The 17,203-nt window shown below is 50.8% G+C and overlaps 1 protein-coding gene across 2 annotated transcripts in view; it reads right to left on the reverse strand.

Annotated features, from left to right (window-relative positions):
• Positions 1-1,483: 1,483 nt before the first annotated feature.
• Positions 1,484-17,203, reverse strand: part of LOC149342419 (peroxisomal ATPase PEX1-like) — a 62,266-nt gene continuing 46,546 nt past the window's right edge. For both annotated transcript variants that reach the window (XM_089544701.1, XM_089544702.1), the window contains exons 19-22: positions 16,797-16,951; positions 11,675-11,850; positions 10,476-10,594; positions 1,484-1,706 (exon numbers count right to left, since the gene is read on the reverse strand). In XM_089544701.1, coding sequence (XP_089400827.1) covers positions 10,519-10,594; positions 11,675-11,850; positions 16,797-16,951 — 407 coding nt within the window. In that variant the 3' untranslated portion in view covers positions 1,484-1,706; positions 10,476-10,518. The remainder of the gene's footprint in view (positions 1,707-10,475; positions 10,595-11,674; positions 11,851-16,796; positions 16,952-17,203) is intronic.

Genomic DNA, 17,203 nt, shown 5'->3' on the forward strand with positions numbered 1-17,203 from the left:
AAGAACCGCTCATGCCGTGACCCCGTGACACTAGTGTAAAGCTGCGTTCACATGTGCAAGTCGAGAGCGTAGCGCGACTTGTTTGGCCGATTCGTCACACTGCCTCCCTGCTTCCCCAAGGTTTTGGGACCACAGCGAGTCGACCGAAATCGGTCGCAACGTCTGCGCTTCGCACGTGTGATTGTGACCGAAATCAGACACCGAAACGTCGTGAAGCAGGCCACCTTTTCTACTACAGCTATAGCGCTGTATAGAAGTAATGACCAGGCAGTGTTTTTGCTAAGCGACAGTCAGCGGTGTTTGCAGGAATGAAATGAATAGTTTCTCTGAGTTCAAAGTTAGATGTTACCGACCGTCACAAACCCGCAATGGTGCCATTTTTGTAACGGTAGCTTTATTCAGGACACACACAAAACAAAAGAAAAAACACCAGAAATATCGAGAATTTAGAGAATAATGCGCTCGAAAATAAAAATGTGTGCGACGTGGCCACCTGCTTTAATGTGCTTCTGAGCAAGGCACACACACGACCTGGCTCAAGGGTGCCCCACTCTCTACACAGTAACCGATGCTCTTCAGATAACTCATCTTCACACTTCAGCTCAAGCTAACTAGTTTGTTACTGATCTCAGCTACTCCTCGATAAAATTATCCAAGGCATCCACATCATTCTCGCCTCTTGCATGCGCAATGGTGATCTTCCATCCGATCCTATGTCCAGGCCGCCCCATCAAGATCGCCGAAGACTGTGCGCCATTGCTTTCAGTAAATGGCTTTTTGTTGACAAAGCTCTGTTTTGCCAAAGAGCACTGCCAAACTCCCCATTTACATCAATCCCTCCTAAAGCCTTTCTCCAAAAGATTCGGAGCAACGTTTGCTTTTCTCCTCTCTGAACCGTTTCAACGATCTGTTGCATTCATGTTACGTGAAGCATCACTGCGAGCCACAACTAAGAATGACACTTAGGGTGACCACACATCGGAGAGGTTAACAAATGCAGCCGGCAGATGTGAGGGCATCACACGATGACAAGCAGGTCTCATCCCTCGGATCGTGCGTGTATTATGCTCGCAGAAGAACAATATCGAGCATGGCCACCAGGCTCAAAAGTGTGCACAATGTTATATTTGTTTTCACAAATTAAAAGCGCATTTGTTAATAAACATAATCACCGACGCTAACAATGATGACAGGAGAGCAACAAGCTACACACGTCACACTGCTACTCTGCCACGCTCACACCGCCACCCATTCCTCCCTGGTTACAAAATGGAAGTCAGTAAGATGACAACTCTCTACTTCGGCATAATTCAGTTGCGCAATGCCACGCAACTGTTTTATTAAAAATAAACACTCCTGAGCAAACGGCAGTTGTTGGCATACGAGGGCTTTCCTCCACAAAGTTCGTACTAATAAGGCACCATAAGCGAACAAATTGCTGGGAAATGCAAAAATGGCTCACAATCTTTCGCAGATCGCACTCACAAACAAAGCGGCGGCGGCATAGGAGGCATAAAAGTTCAAAAAGGTAAAATCAGCATCCACTCTTTAACAGCTTGCAATGTCATCACAGTGCACAAAGGTGTCACAGACACCGAAATGAAAACATTAGGCTATGTCTTGCTCAGCGTTGATCAGGCAGCACATCTTCCAGGTAGCACGCTTCTTCAGGAGAAGTCGCCGCCACACCTCCCAATAACAACCACCTGCGTGCAAAAACGGATATCACACAACTATGAACCAATGCACAAATTTTCGACTAAACGGCTGGGTGAGAAAAAGGAACATTGAAGCATGTTTGCAAGGAAAAGGCAATCAGATGCTAATTTGACCACAGATTTAATGTGAATTCCTGTAAATGTGTCACTTGTATAAGATCAGAGACAAGTATGACAAATCCAGTATACACTTACAGTACAAAGCAGCTACTTTGAGTGTGCTGCGCAGGAATGAACAAATCTCGGCTAAACGCCACACATCTTGAGGTGCAAGACATACATACAAGGCTTTCATGAAATGCTGGGTGCGATCACCACTGAATATCATAGGCTGTTACGGTACTGTAGACATTAGCCACAACTACAAATCTCAAGAATCACCACTCGATGCACACCTTGGTTTGTGCAAGTTGCTGAAAGAAACGTCCACAAAGAACAGCACAGCAGTGCACACAGTGAAACTCTGACTGGCTTAGCCACCGCTATATTTCATGCCATACGTACACTCGCCCACCTCTCTGCTATTTCCAAAACGACGATCTTTTTGTGCCTCATTTATTTCTGTTTCATATTCCCTGTCCCACCTACATTGTATGGCAAGAGGGAAAACGTTAGGTTGAACGAAAAAAAAAGGAACCGAAACATCAGCCTTAATCTCCGCATACAAAGACAGCCACCTCACCACCTCTCTTTCCGTTTCCTTTGCTAGCTTGCGCGAGAAAACGCAGTTTTTCCACGCAAAGCCAGACAATGGGGGAACCCAAAAGCCAAAACGCCCCCAATCCACTCCCCTTGCAGGGCCGCCTATTTCATCCTCTCGAGAAGGAAACGATGAGGAATAAAACAAACAAAAAAAAAGCGGCAGAGAACAACGCCGAGAAACCGCCGCGCCCGGCCAAGCGAACGCACCCGGAAGGACCCCGTAAAGCGGCCACCGCCACATGGCACGCGGCCCAGAGTCCTCGAACGCCGCCAGATGACGTCACCGATAAAACGCGCCATCAGCCCCGAAGGCGCCTAGAATAAAAGAAAGCAGCCGCGCGCGCGCTCTCTGTCGCGCGCGCAAACGCATGCCTGACTGACAGCTCACCAAGCAGAGCCTCTGAAGAAGAAAAAAAATGGAACAGAAAAGGTGTATAGCAACACCGTCGAACGATTAAAAGTGCGCGCTACACCGCGCCATCCGGACCCTCCCCACCGCACTACTACTACACGCACTCGCGCCCACCGCAATAAAGTATGGTGGAGAATTGAAGCGGCGACTGCAGCCCAAAAAAAATGGACGGGCGGGCGGCAGGTCGCCCTCCCGCTATCTCCAAACCGCGCGCGCCGGTCCTGTCCATTGTCGCGATCCAATGCGGCGGCGCAAGGAACGTATAGGCAAAGCCGTCCGATGACACAAAAGGTGCGCGACGACGACGGTCCCTTTTTGAAAAGTAATTCAGCGTCGCCCGCCCGCTATCTATCGCTCCTCACGACGCGTCGAGCCGTTATGACACACGCTGTCACCGCGACGTCTATGAGAGCGTGCGCCTCACACATCGACAATGCGCGATACGCGCCGTCGCTGCGGCTGCTGCTGCTTGAGGTGTCTATTATCTACGTCCCGGCCAAAAAGGCGGGACCCTATCGCGAAGTGTTGCGCGACGCAGTTGCCACTGCCGTTTTTCTCCCAGCGACGCCACAAGACAAGACCCTGACAGGAAGCAGAAAATTATGAAAAACCATATCAATGCCGACAATGGGAGTGTGCTTTGGTGCGTTACCAGCTGACTCTTGCACGCTTCGTAGCCTGTTGGCAGCCCGAAGGTTCCGCACGCTGGAATCACTTATAAAATGACTCGTGCGACGCAAACAATCGCGTCGTTCACACAATAGCAATACGGCCACTTGCGCATATTGCGCGAAGAGCCTAATTGCGCGCAGCCAGTTGCGACATCTTTCGGTATCCGATGGAACGAGCCGCGCACCTCGGCGTTCAACACTCGCGCCACAAATACACGAGTCCGCAAATGCGGCAAAGTTCTGAAAACTGCGGGCGCACAAACTACCGTGAGACAGACACCACCTTTTCTGCAGCAGTTGTTTCCTTAAGTCCACGCAATTCTGCAAAGAACGCTCAGTGCTAAAGCTTCGGATTTAGACCCATCGGCGGACGTCAAATGTGACAATGCCGCCAGTGCAAGACTACAGGTGAGATGCGAAAGACGGCGTGCCACTATTCTTGGCAATGAAAGTAAAGGTAGAGGGGCGTGTCACTCTTCCAATAGTTCGCCCGCAGGACGGCCGCCTGGCACACTGCTCGCTGCGCGGTTTTGCGCTCCGTCGCTGGAGGAGCTAACGCCATCTATCGAAGCTTCTTGGAACTAGACGCACCTAAACAACTACGAATCAAAGAAACTGTTCCTTCAGTGCCCCTCTAACGTTGAAAACTCGCATTTGTTAGACATATGCCTTAAATGATGAGTGTTAACGATATATTATGTTTCAAAAGGAGACATAACTAATAGTAAAAACAATAGCAAGAGGAGACTAACAATTAATTCCTGCTGCGTAGGAAGTGAAGTCATGTTTCGGTTCTGCAGCTTTGGCTCAATCGCTAAGAAAAGTCGTCACGCCTTCTTTCCGTCTGTGTCGCTATGTGTTCAGCTATGGGTCAGCTGCAGTTCCGTTAAGACCGCTGCCAGACACGGAACGGGCAAGGAAATCCTCGACGGCAGCAGCAAAAGCGAAGTGGCGCCGATGCAGGAGGAGACAAAGTTCTCCGAAGCCCAAACCCACAAAAGTTGTTCACGCGCACCGCTCCAAATAAAGGCGTGACCGCCGCTGCCACAGCCAGCCCCCCACCCACTCGGCCCGTTCTTTCCTCCCAAGAGGGGAGGAGAAGCATGCCTACTCGTGCGTGAAAAACACAGCCAGCAGCAGTGAAGAGCCCGCCGCTGGGCTCTCCATCCCTCCTTTAATTCGTTTCCAATCTCGGCTATGCAAACTTTGTTTGCACTCACTGACTGCACACACACTCCTATTGCTTTTGCTGCTCTTTTTTTTCGCGATGGCTCTCCTCGATCGGCGCGTGTGTGCCCCACAGCGATTCGCAGTGTTCCGCGAATCTGCGCTCCTCTCTCGCCAGCCTTTTGGCAGTTTTATTTTCTTTGTCTTGCTTTTCCCGAGGCCCACGCCCCGGAGCGACTGCGATTCGCGCGACCGGAAGTAACGACCCTCTTCCAAACGGCGCGTTTTTGTGTCCGCTTCAATGCGGAACTGTCCGCAGAAACGGCGTTGGTGGCGCCTCTACCCCCGGCTACGTCGCTTCCTGTTCGTTTCTCTTCCCACCCGCCTCATCGCTCTTCCCCCCGCCAACTATCCTATGGTCTAAGTCTGTTCGTTTTCGTGACAAGTCAGGCATGCGCGCTACCGCCGCGAACTGCAGACAGGTACGGAACTCCGCTCATAGAGTGGCATAGCAATCGCATATGGACTACGCAGTAGTTTGCAACCAGGTAGGAATAGTCAGCTGAGTGGACCTGGAATCGTTTCGCGCGTTAGTGCGCTCTGAGCTCGGGAAGAACGTCCTGGCGGTCTTAAGCGCAGAGGCTGGAAGTGAACAAATGCCAGGCAAGAGCACGAACTAAAGAGAATAAAAAAAGTCGGCACAGACACTTAAAGGGCAACTGCACCATTTTATGAGAATTTCGCGATATTCAAGGATTCAAATTTCTATAGGCTGTCGGTAAAGCATGCCAAGTGTTTTTGCACTAGTATTTAAGATAGTGACATAATCAACGATTCAATTTTGCGCTTCTCCTGAATGCATCGGAGTAGTGCGGGGAAGTTCCGTGTGACGTCACGGAAGGTATGATTTCAAATTACCGCTGTCGTCAGCCGCACCCTGCCGTGTCTCGTTGGACGCTGCTAAACAACGCTCGGCGGGATTTCCTTCGGTGGCGTTGATTTTTTTTTTCCTTCAAAGCAGGCGTTTATGCATTGGAACTGATACCATTGATGACGTCATCATGCACCCCCCCCCCCCCCCCCTATAGCGCTGTGCGCTGCGGAGAAGCTTGAAGGGCGTCGCGATTTTAATCGGCCTATTTTAAATGCTAGCCGAAAGAGACTTCGCATGCTTTACCTGCAAGTTTCACACATTCGACCCTTTTAAGCTCGTTGATTTCTAAAACCCATGCAGTTTCCCTTTAAGAGTCAAGACCGCTTACGGGTGAGAAGGCGTAAGCCCGCCTGATCGCTTCGTGAACATAGTGGCCGCGCGCTGCGGCGTGATGTAACCCGATGCCCCACAACTGATAATTCTACCTCTGCATGGCTCTACGTAGCCGGCGCCGCGACGCAGCCATATCCCTTCTAATTTGCGTGCTAACTTCGTGAAGACAGTCGCCCCCTCCCCCACCAGCTGCAGCATCAGGTTTATTTCGGACGCGCCGACGTTCTACGTCAGGTCATTCTCTACTTAACATTCATAGATCCCTGGGAGTCCTCGTACCACTCCAGGCGCAGTGGTGCAGCGGTTAAGCGGTGCGCCACTGCCCTGCGATGGCAGGTGCTGCCGCCGGTGGGGCTTGTGCGATCCAGGTTGCACTTCCCACGCAATCTCGCGCGACCAATAATTCATTTAACTGTAATCTGCCAGGTTGCACGAGGACGCCATCTTTTATGGGCACCATCGAGTGTTACCACACACACATTGAAGCTGTTCATGTCTTTACCGGAAGTGAGGTCTCCTTGGGTTTAGCGACGTCATAATCCTCGTCACGTATCTGATGACGTCATTGTAACGCCACAATTTCTAGACCAATAAGCGATTTTTATGGCGCACGACGCCGCTTTTTTTCTCCAATGGCGTCTCTGATGCTACCGCATTATAAAAAGAAAAAGAAAAAAGGCTTCGATTCCCGACAACAGAAGGCGCATTTTGACGGAGACGAAGCGTTTTAAACACCCGTGTGCTAAATTCTTGGTGCGCACTAAAGAACGTGTAGTGTGGCCGAGTTCGCATTCCAGCTTGTGCAGCATACTGCACAGTCTATAGACAGCGCGAAAACGAGGATACATAAACACGCGGAGCTACATAAAAGTGAAAAGTTAAAGTGCAAAGAAAAATTAGGAATAGAAAGAACGCAAAACAACGCAATAAACCTTTCTCCCTTTGAAAAGAGAACAAGAAACCGCCTAGTATCCAGCAGCTAGTAGCTGCTGCACACGCAAAAACGCTTTCTTCAGCAAGCTGCCCACCTTCGTAATTTCCGAAGCGACGCCCCGCATGCCAAGGAAGCGCGCTGCCGGTGGCTGATGTCACTCGGACGGCTGCTCTTATGACCGCGCGCGTGAAAAATCCGTTTTACGGAACGAAGAGCTAACTACAAGAGCGCTGCGCGCTACGAGAAACAGTGCAAGTTGGCTGAGATGCACTATATGCTCGATACCGCGTGGCTCGGGTCCGATCTCTGGGCCTAACTATCCAATCCCGGTGTAAGAGAACAGCCATTCACATTCAGAGGACGCGAGTCGAACGTTCTCCATTCTTTAGCGAACAGTCACTGCAGGGTACTCGTCATTAGATAGCTAGCCTATCGCGGACATTCGCAGCAAATTTTATTCGTGCCTTCACATGTTGCATTCCACTCCTTTGTCTCTCCCACTTATTCACTTCACGCGGAGGCGTAAGTGCTAAAGTGGTTGTATTCCCTGGTATTTGCAGCTAGTTCCACATCCAGGTACGGTATAGACTGCCGTATTATTTCGCCGGGTTTTATCGCCCCCAATACACATTCCAATGAGCCCGAACGATGACCGCGTTATCAGTTCTTGCTCCCCAAATTCTGACACCATGCCTCGGAAATTGTCGACACTTTTCCGTGGCACGATTCTCCCAAACACGTTTTCACCATTCTCTGATAAAATTGGGGCTTGCGCTGACAACCTGGAGCAAGGATTATTTCTGTAAGGGCAAATTTTCGAAGTTGTCCCTCCCGAATTCCTGAGAAATACAACTACCCAAATTTTCCCTTCCAAACTCTGAGACCGACAAGACAGCAACAGTGTACTGCGCTAACAACGAATTTTTCACGACAATGTAAACGACAAGGAAAGAGCGAAATAATCGTGGGGGTAACCGTCCAGCCCAATTCAACGACCCGCACATCAGTCACATATACGAAGTTCAGCAAGCTTAGTGGGCTCGAATGAACACAGCGCTCGAGCCTGTAAGAGAAAAAAAAAAGGGGGGGGGGGGGGGAGGGGGGGATAGGGGGAGGCAAAAAGTCCTAGCGTCAGAGGCCGTCAGGGAAGGAATCCCATTCGCCCTCGAACACCTTCATCCGACCGCATGACGAACGCCATTGGTTGGGCACGCACCACGTGACCAAGAACAAGAAAAAAGAAAAGAAGACGGCGGAACAAGCCCAAATCGTCGTCGTTCGTGTCTTCACGAACCCGTTAAAAGCCACCGACCCGTGCGTAATTCCCACTCATCAGGCAGTCAAACGTGCGATCGTCCTGTGAGCAGCCAAAGGCGTTGTCGAGGAGAAAAGAGCCACAAAAGTCATTCCAAGGCACTAACACTCCGAGAAGGCGCCGTGAAAGAAGCATACAAGCGAACAGGAAGAAGAAAAGAAAAAGAAATCCGGAGGAGAAATCGCGGCAGCGAACAAGATGTGGTGGGGCCAAAGTGCGGCGTAGTATAAGCAAAGTGCGACGAGGTCGGGCGAAAGAGGTCGGGGGGAGGGGGTGTGAGAAGAAGCAGCAGCAGCGAAAGCAGACTCCTCTCGCCGGCGGCGCCCCCGAAGCGAAGGCGAAACTCAATTTTGCGCGCGCAACGCCCTGGGCACGACAACGGGCGCGGAAGAAGCGAGCGCAAGCCGATAAGCAGCAATCATCGCGACGAGGACCGCGGCAAAGAAACAAGAAAACCGTGCCCAAAGGCGGTGCGTTACAGTCTAAACCTGGTTCCACGCCGAACACGCGAAACACACAGACGCATAGGCACCCAGGGGGGTATTAAGCAAACACCAGGAACGAGGAGGACCTCTACAAGAGAAAAAGAAAAAAAAGGTTTGGAGAGAAAGAGGGGGAGCAACAAGGGATGTGAAGAGGAAAAACGAAAGAAAGGGCCGAAAATAAAAGTCGCGCTGATTATTCCTCCCTGTCGAGTCGAGAGTGCTCTGAAGAGCGACAAAAGCCTGAAGGGCACCGCCGCCACTGGTGCGAAGAGAAGGCGGCAGCGCGGCATTTACGGGCCGCCGGCTACAGCGCGAGAGCGCGCGCCCTCAGCCGAGCGCACGCACAGACGCACGCGACCGACGGGAACCAAGACTCGTCGCATCCCTTTGGCGCGGAACGAGGGACGGAAGAAAACGAGGAGAGGTCTGATTTATTTATTTATTTATTTATTATTTACGCTGTCTGTCTCTCTCTTAGTGCTGCTATTCCCTTTTTTCTCCTTTCCACATGAGCGAAGAAGGGCTTTGAGCACACATGACAGACACCGCTGCGACAACGAGGGAAAGACGCCGAGAGGGGGGAGGGGGGCATACACCGCTCATTACGGGTCGGTGCGACATGCCCGCAACAACCCAAACACAGCGCTCATAGTCAACCCGAAGGCGGGCACAAACAGGTCGACTCGCTGAGGGGCAAGCAGACTCGGGCGAAATCGGATGATCCCACGCTCGGCTGACCAAAACACTTCTCCGATGAGGGCCCCTCGGTCCCCTCCACGCTTCTTTCTCTTCGACTGACAGACAAGGGCAGCCGCTGCTGTTCGGCAGCCGCCTCTATCGCCGCTGGCGCTTCGCGAAAGGGTGCTTAATGCCGCGTTCAGATCGAACCCTCCTCGTCCCCGTGTTATCTCCCTAGCCGTTCCCGTTTTACTCGTCTTACCGCCACGGCGCGCGCCAATCAGGCGGCACATTCTGCGGCTTAACAAGGGTCTCGTTGTCACTCGCCGCCTTCACTATAGACCCGCTTTCTCTCTCTCTCTCTCTCTCTCTCTCTCCCCGCCTCTCTTTCTCTCTCTGTGCGTGCTCACGGTGGCCGAACAGCCACGTTGGCTTGTTTACTTCCGCAGTAAATTTGCGCGGGCAGCAAATGGGAACTCCTTCCTTTAGTGTCGCTTCCTGCGTCACAAGAGCTCGCCACCCGGACGACACCCGTCTCCTTGAGAGAGTTCCTCCTCTGGGCGGCGTAGGTCTACGCGTTTACGAGTAGAGAAAACGTCACGACGCGAGTGCTTGAGGAGGGTGAGCAGCCTGTGCTCACAGCCCTGAAAAGAGCCAACTTGCACTGGGAGGCGCGAAAGGCACTCGTAAGACGAGACGAAAGGAAAGTGTGAAACTTTAATGATGACGACGATTTAAAAAAAAAAAAAACGGTAAAAACCTGGTGCTCAGTTCCCATCAGATCTCGCGCAGCCGGCTGCAGATTATACGCGACACAGCGCGAAAAGTGTCGGGCTTTGAAAATGTTCGGACCCTGTCCCGTCGAACACACTGCGTCAAAGTAATAGCATGGCCAAAAGTTGCGCACGAAGCCATATCGAACCCGTTTACGATTCCTTAGCCGTTCGCCGAGAAATTCGCTGAAGCATCGACTGCAACGTATAAGGACTCCTTGACCGAATTCGTTCTTAATCTCCAAAAAGAAAAAGAAAAAAGCGCACCAAACACCGGCACACTGCAAGCGATCCTGTACTGAACCCGCGTGACAAGGAATCCGAGATCCAGGATCAACAGGAAACTGACTCACCACTTCTTCGTGAAGGTAGGGCCGAGCGGCTGTGCGGAAGTCTTCAGGCCAATGTCACGCGCTGGCCAGCAGCCATTCGAAGCTCGGCGAGCGAGGAGCCGGACCTGAACAAGGAGTATCTGGGCAGGAAAAACAGAAGGAAAGAACGTTTCGGGGTGTTCCACATTTGACAGCCCACATCGCAATGCAGATAAAGAGAAACTGGGGCTTCGAAGAAACGAACGGTCAATCTGCATTTAGCTTCTCGTGTGTTAACGGCAGTTTAGTAAAAAGTTTGTTCAGGTTCGCGCTGCAGCTGAACTGCCCCGCAGCGAAATTAGACCGCACTGCAAGCGACGCTGCGACGAGCTGCGGCATACGGCTAGGGAATGTTGCGGGAATATATTGCTAGGGAATATATTAAGCGGGAATGTTGCAGCTCAGCTGAAACACTGACACTTCTATCTAAATGCGCGTGCAACATCATGTTCGACGTTCATGACCCGGTTGCTGACTGAGTAATGCTGACTGAGCTTTCTACTACAAACTAAGAAATGAACGAATGAAGTAATAACTCATAACTGACCTCCAGTCTATAGATCGTGTACGGACAATCTGCAGGCTATGAACAGCTTACAGAAGGACATACCTACAGACAGCCTTGAGATGAAAGTCTCCTAGTCTATAGAAAAATTGTTGACGAACTGTCCACAGACATTTCTTTAAATGAAAATCTAAAGGTCACTATAGTCGGATACAACTTAAAAAGGCACCGACTTTTCGCCGACAAAGGAAACCTCTTCCATCCAATGGCGTCAGCCGATTCTCATGACCATGCTAGTGTCACAAAGCAGGGAGTGGTAGATAAAAGGTGATAGTCCCCTCCCTCCATTGTGGCACCACTCCCTGCATTGTCACCCTAGCAGAGTCATTAGAATTGGCCGACGCCATTGGATGGAAGTGATTGCTTTGACGGGGAAAAGCCGCTGCCTTCTTAAGTTGTATCCGACTATAGTGTGTTGACGGTAGGGTAGTCTTCTAGATGTAACCTATAGACAAAGTTATACTAAAGTGCAAGGTTACCAATAAATAGACTGTCTACACAGGGCCTTTAAAAATTGTCTACATAGAACGGACCTTGCAGACTAAAGTTTATTATACGTTGTCTGGACTGACAACACAATCTCTTGCAAAGGAAGCAGTGAGCAGTGCCGCCTTACATGGCGTCGAACTTGCTCCTTTCGGCGGCAGAGACCGAGGCAGCCGTCTTGGCGAGCGCCTGCTCCAGGTGGCACTGGTGGATGCTCAGCGCCAGGGCGGTGCTGTCTCGCCGTGACCGCCGACGCTGCTGGCGTCTCGGACCATGGCCCAGGAGGTTCTCGGAGAGCGCGCCCACCTGGACAACGACCGCGAAGATCCACATGCCACATGCTACCCCAGTATGTGCGAACTGGGACACTGACACACTCAGACACTGACTCGCAAGCACTGAAATCCCGAAGTCTGTTATTTCTCTGCACCCGTGTACGTGTCATTACGAGGATATAAGAGCAGAGTAAGACAATGTAACTAATTGCTACGGGTGTGTTATGCATACAGACAATGCAGTAACCCCTTACGCTCGACAGGCAAACAGCACCGAACTGCGGGACACGAAACACAAGAATTTCACGGCTTTAAAACAGGGTGTCCCCTTTCTCATAAAACGAAACATCTCTAAAGGCATCACATGTAAATAAATAGATAAATTGTTTTTTGAGGAAAGGAAATGGCGCAGTATCTGTCTCACATATCTCGGCGGACACCTGAACAGCACCTAAGGGAAGGGAGGAAGGTGGGAATGAAAGAAGAAAGAGAGAAATAGGTGCCGTAGTGGAGGTCTCCAGATAATTTCGACCACCTGGGGATCTTTAACGTGCACTGACATCGCACAGCACACGGGCGCCTCTTGCGTTTCGCCTCCATCGAAACGCCGCCGCCGCGGTCGGGTTCGAATCCGGGTACTCCGGCTCGGTAGACGAGCGCACGAACTCAAGTTTCGTAAGCCTATTTCTCTTGACTGTGGCTAAAGCTACGTCGGACGGATCCGGTGCATTTCTTACCCGCGAGTACGTCGGACAGACCCAATCGGTGTCTTTCAAAATCCCGTCACCCGTGTATCCCACAAAATTCTCTTGTCGATTCCGTATCACGGATACGACAGTGTTTTTCCGCCCTGTACGGTTCGTAGCGGGGAAAATTCAACTTGACACGACTGCCTAAGTACGAGTCGCACGGTGGAGTAGCTTTATACCTATTAATCTGCCCACATCTAACAACCATCCAGATGGAGTGATTGGCGTTCGGTACGCGTACTTCGTGTGCGCCAGCGACGAACTGCTTGTGCTGGCTGATCCGCGTATGAGAAACACTGCGGCTATTTTCAAGCAAACCTGAGGCACATGAGATTTTCTGCCATGTGCCGCGGTCCGCTTCATGAATGATGAGGCTTTCCCTGCGGCGAGCCCTGTTCTCCAGTTGAAGCTGTGTGCGCGCGGCATCACTGCCCACGTGTGGCGACGGCTGGACGGGGGCCGTTCGGCTCGCCCTAACCTGAAACCAGCGGTAATTTAAGCCCTATGTACGCAAACTTTCGTGAGAACACAAAGCTGCAGACTGGGCGCTTGCCTAGTCTTCACCAAACAACATCGGTGTTGACTAGTAAGCGGATCGTTCAGGCTTTCCGGCTGTTCCCCCGTGTACTGCGATGGAGCACGTCATCGCATCGGCAGGCTCGTAGACTTTGGTCAATGCCGCGGTACCATCGTAGGCCTCAAATACGTTCGAAATTCTTTTTTTTTAATGGCAAAAAAGGGTCAGCATAACATTTCTTACGGATTGCCACTCATTACGGACGGGTGTTCTGCAAGGTGAGATGCGTGTTGTGCCCTCAGTTGCCCCGCATCCCCGGTATGTATACCTGCGTGTAAGAGATCGGTGCAGAATCGAACACGACGCAAATGATAGTGAGAGCTAGCTTAAATTACGAGCAGACCCAGGTGACAGATTACGGGACTGTTTACTAAGTGCGAAGGGAAGGCATCGAGCGAGAGGACATCTTATGGCCTACGTAGCGTCGCCTGGTGCATGTAACCTGGTGCGAGTGACAGCGGTGATCGCCGCGCGCAACTGGACGTGAGGACGCCGACCTGTGACATCTGTGGAGATGCGGAGATGTCAGATTGGGCGAATCTCTCTTTGCAGCTCCTAAAAAGTCGCGAATGCAGTGGAACTTGAGTGAGCTTTGCGGGGAAGAGCGCATAGCAAGCAGCATGACGGCAAACGTTGGACGTGGGCCTACAGCGACGTCCGCCGTACCTTTAATGAGAATCTAACGGGTACGTCGAACGTGCCTTCAGGCTATTCGTTTCATAAAATCACCAATATCTAACGAAAACGATCAAAGACATATCCGGCGAGCTCCGCCAAAGCTACAATCATCTCTAACCTACTCAACTTTCGTTTTCTTTTCTCTTCTCCCTCTTTAGATTGGTCGCAAGAGAACACACCGGCAAGGTCATGTTTTTGTCCCAAGCGGAGAGCTTCCATCACATGTATGATAACGTAGTCGCGTTATCATCCCGGCCACGTCGCACTCAATGGCCATTCACCGCTTCAACCATACGCTATTGTTTTGATATAGCATGGCCAGAATGAAAAAAAAAATATATATGAACATTTCATTTCCTCTTGCTATATATCGATTGCGAAGGTGTTCCTCACATCGCAGTGGTAACACAGCAAACGTGCGTACACGTGCGTACAGAGGGCGTCAAACGCTCGCCGCACGCCGGATCCACAAAAAGTCTGACGTTCCGCGCACCCTGAGCAAGGAACCAGGAAAAGAATTGCACGTCTATCTGCTACCCGTGCAGGGCGCCGGTGCATTCCAGTGCTTACATAGGTGAAAAAAAAAAAAGTCAATTGTGGGGAACGTCCCGAAACGACACATCGGCTATGAGGAACACCGTAGTGGAGGTCTCCGGATTAATTAAGACCACCCGAGGTTATTTACTGTGAGCTGACATCGTACAGCACATGGGCGCATTTTGTCTTCAGCCTTCATCGAAGTACGGTTGCAGCGGCAGGGATCGTACCTGCGACCGTGGGATCAGCAGCCGAACGCTAAATCCCCTGAGCTACCGCGACAGGTGCTCGATAAGGGCCCACACCAGTTCACTTCTTGAACATCCAGCACCTGGCAAACTTTTTGCGCCGACAGTGCAGTGCCAGAGGTAGTAAGAACCGGGCAGATTCAGAGCAGGCTGCCTGCTGCGACAGCCTCTGCTTTTTAAACAACTGCAACTTGCCGGAAATTAAATATCAAGGCTCCGCGCGATTTATATCTGAATAATTCGGCAATAATAGCAAAGCATGTAGGAAAAAAAAAAACGCACTTCGTTAACCTCGGCCTCGCAACCGCAGCGGTGCCGTGCTGTCAAGGTAAGGAAGGCGCCGCGGTGCTCAGCGTGAGTTCCAGTGACTTTAGCTCAGCGGAGCCAGTGGCGACAGCTGGCGGCACATTCGCAAACTAAACCACGCGCTGCGGAGTGCGCCCGAAGGCTGTTTCGAATCGGCTACCGCCGCCGTTTTGCCAGGAACGCGATTAGAAACAAGCACAGCCTCAACAGTTCTTAAAATCGCTGCAAAGAAATTGTAACCTACTGGTAAGAAGCCCATACGAGTTCAAGCAAACGGATGAGCAAACTTTAGTGTATCTGCCTGCATGCATCGGAAATGAAAAATAAAAATGGGTGCAAAAAGCAGGAGGCGTAGTGACCATCACTAAGACAGCGTTACCCAGTGCGAAAAACGAATCCTACACTCCGCATTTCGTGAAAAGTTACATGTGGATGCTGAGGGTGCCGACATTTCCTCGCCTGTAACTGCTACACCCGACTGTTGACCATATATATACCGGATGTTTCAGGGAAGACTAAAATAGGATTTTTGAGGTAAAAATATGGCTTTTGCGGCTTGGTATTGCCAAGGTTGGCGGACACCAGAAAACCGGTGAACTGTCTTAACTAGTAAGCTGGTTAACTCATTTTTAATAATTAACTTTTTAACTGTTAGAGTAAGGCGCCTGGTTGCAATTCGAGATTTGTAGCCGGTCACTAGTAACCGCCATATCAGTTTCCAGAATTTCGAAAACGCGATTACTTTCCGCGCTGTGGCCCACCAAATTCTGGCTACATCGTGCCAAAATACATGCAGATTCGAAGAGCATGCAGGCAAAGCACCCCCTCCAGTGCACGTAGCTAGCCGAAATAGTTTAAACTCCTGGCGATACGCAAACCCGTCATCACTCCCGTGTGATGCCAGTGCCGTATTAGGACTTCGTAAAATGCACGATATTCGCTATATAAGACAGATTCCATGCACTGAAAGAACTGCTTTTTTTGTGCGTGCTTTTCAACGTATGTACGCCCGCCGTAAAATGTTTATGAAAGGCGGCTCTGTAGAAAAAAAAGAATGATTTCTTTGAATGTCAGTCGCATATTACTCGATACCGGGTAATCAGAAAAACCACAATTGCACTGCATATATCTATTTCAGGATGCACGCAAAGACAGTGATTAAATTAAAAATTTCCGCTAATATTGCTTTCCATAAACTGCTCAATGCGGGTATACACAAGCAGCACAGGTAATCAGCCCAATATTGGAAACGTATAGCCAAAGGCCAGTAGTTGAGTTTCCCCTTCACGTGGCGACGTGAGGAAACACTTGATGATGAAATCGGGTTTCTTGATGGATTGATGGTTCGGCCTCGGAAACATTCACGTTACTCGACGGTAGGAAAAGAAGGTTAACTATTTATTTACACATAAATAAAGAAGAAGAAACGAGCAAGGAAAAAACTATTTACAGCATGACTGAACCGTTGATTAGACGAAATCAGCCATGCTGTAAATAGTTTTCTCCTTGATCCTTTCTTCTTGTTTACTTATGTGCAAATGGTTAACCTTCTTCTCCTGCCGTCGAGTAATGTGAATGTTTGCAAGGCCTAACCATCAATCCATCAAGAAACCCGATTTCATCATCTACAAGTGTTTCCTCACGTCGCCACGTGAAGGGGAAACTCAATTGGCGCAGTCGACAGGATCGCAACTTCAGTCCTACAAAGAACAAGAGTGAAACCATCCATTTGCAATATTGGGCCGATTACCCGTGCTGCTGGAACCCCTTCTTTAGCAGCCCTGCAGCGAGCATGCCAACAGCACTGCGTGCGCATCCTTTGCCCACGTTCTGTTCAGCGTCTACGCGACAGCCATAGAAGACAGTCAAGAGGAAGACGGACCTCCAACTGGAGCTGGCGCGCCTGGTCGGGCGAGGATTCGGCGGGTCCCCGGATGGCTGACGGGGCACAGAAGAACTCGGTCTCCCCCAGGCCGGGCGAGTCGTCCGACGACCACGAGCAGTCCAGGCGTCGACCAGGCCGGTCCCCCTTCAGTTCTGCACGGCACAGCCGCCGAAGACCGACAAACGGCTCACAACAACGCCCCAGCGGGATTGGCTTTGGCCACGGCCTTGCGTCAGCCTCTACGGGCGAATGCAAAGCCGCGGACGAACCCGCCATTTCGCGCTCTTTCGGCGCGGCACTCTAAACGAACGTCGGCGCGCTCTGGGCAAAGTGCTATCAAAAACTTTCGTGTCGTCATGACAAAAGGCGAGAGCAATGCATAAGTCGTCACGTGGCGCATTCTC

This window comes from Amblyomma mixtum, chromosome 5 (assembly GCF_055824585.1).
Source record: "Amblyomma mixtum isolate Tamu chromosome 5, ASM5582458v1, whole genome shotgun sequence".
Lineage (NCBI taxonomy): Eukaryota > Metazoa > Arthropoda > Arachnida > Ixodida > Ixodidae > Amblyomma > Amblyomma mixtum.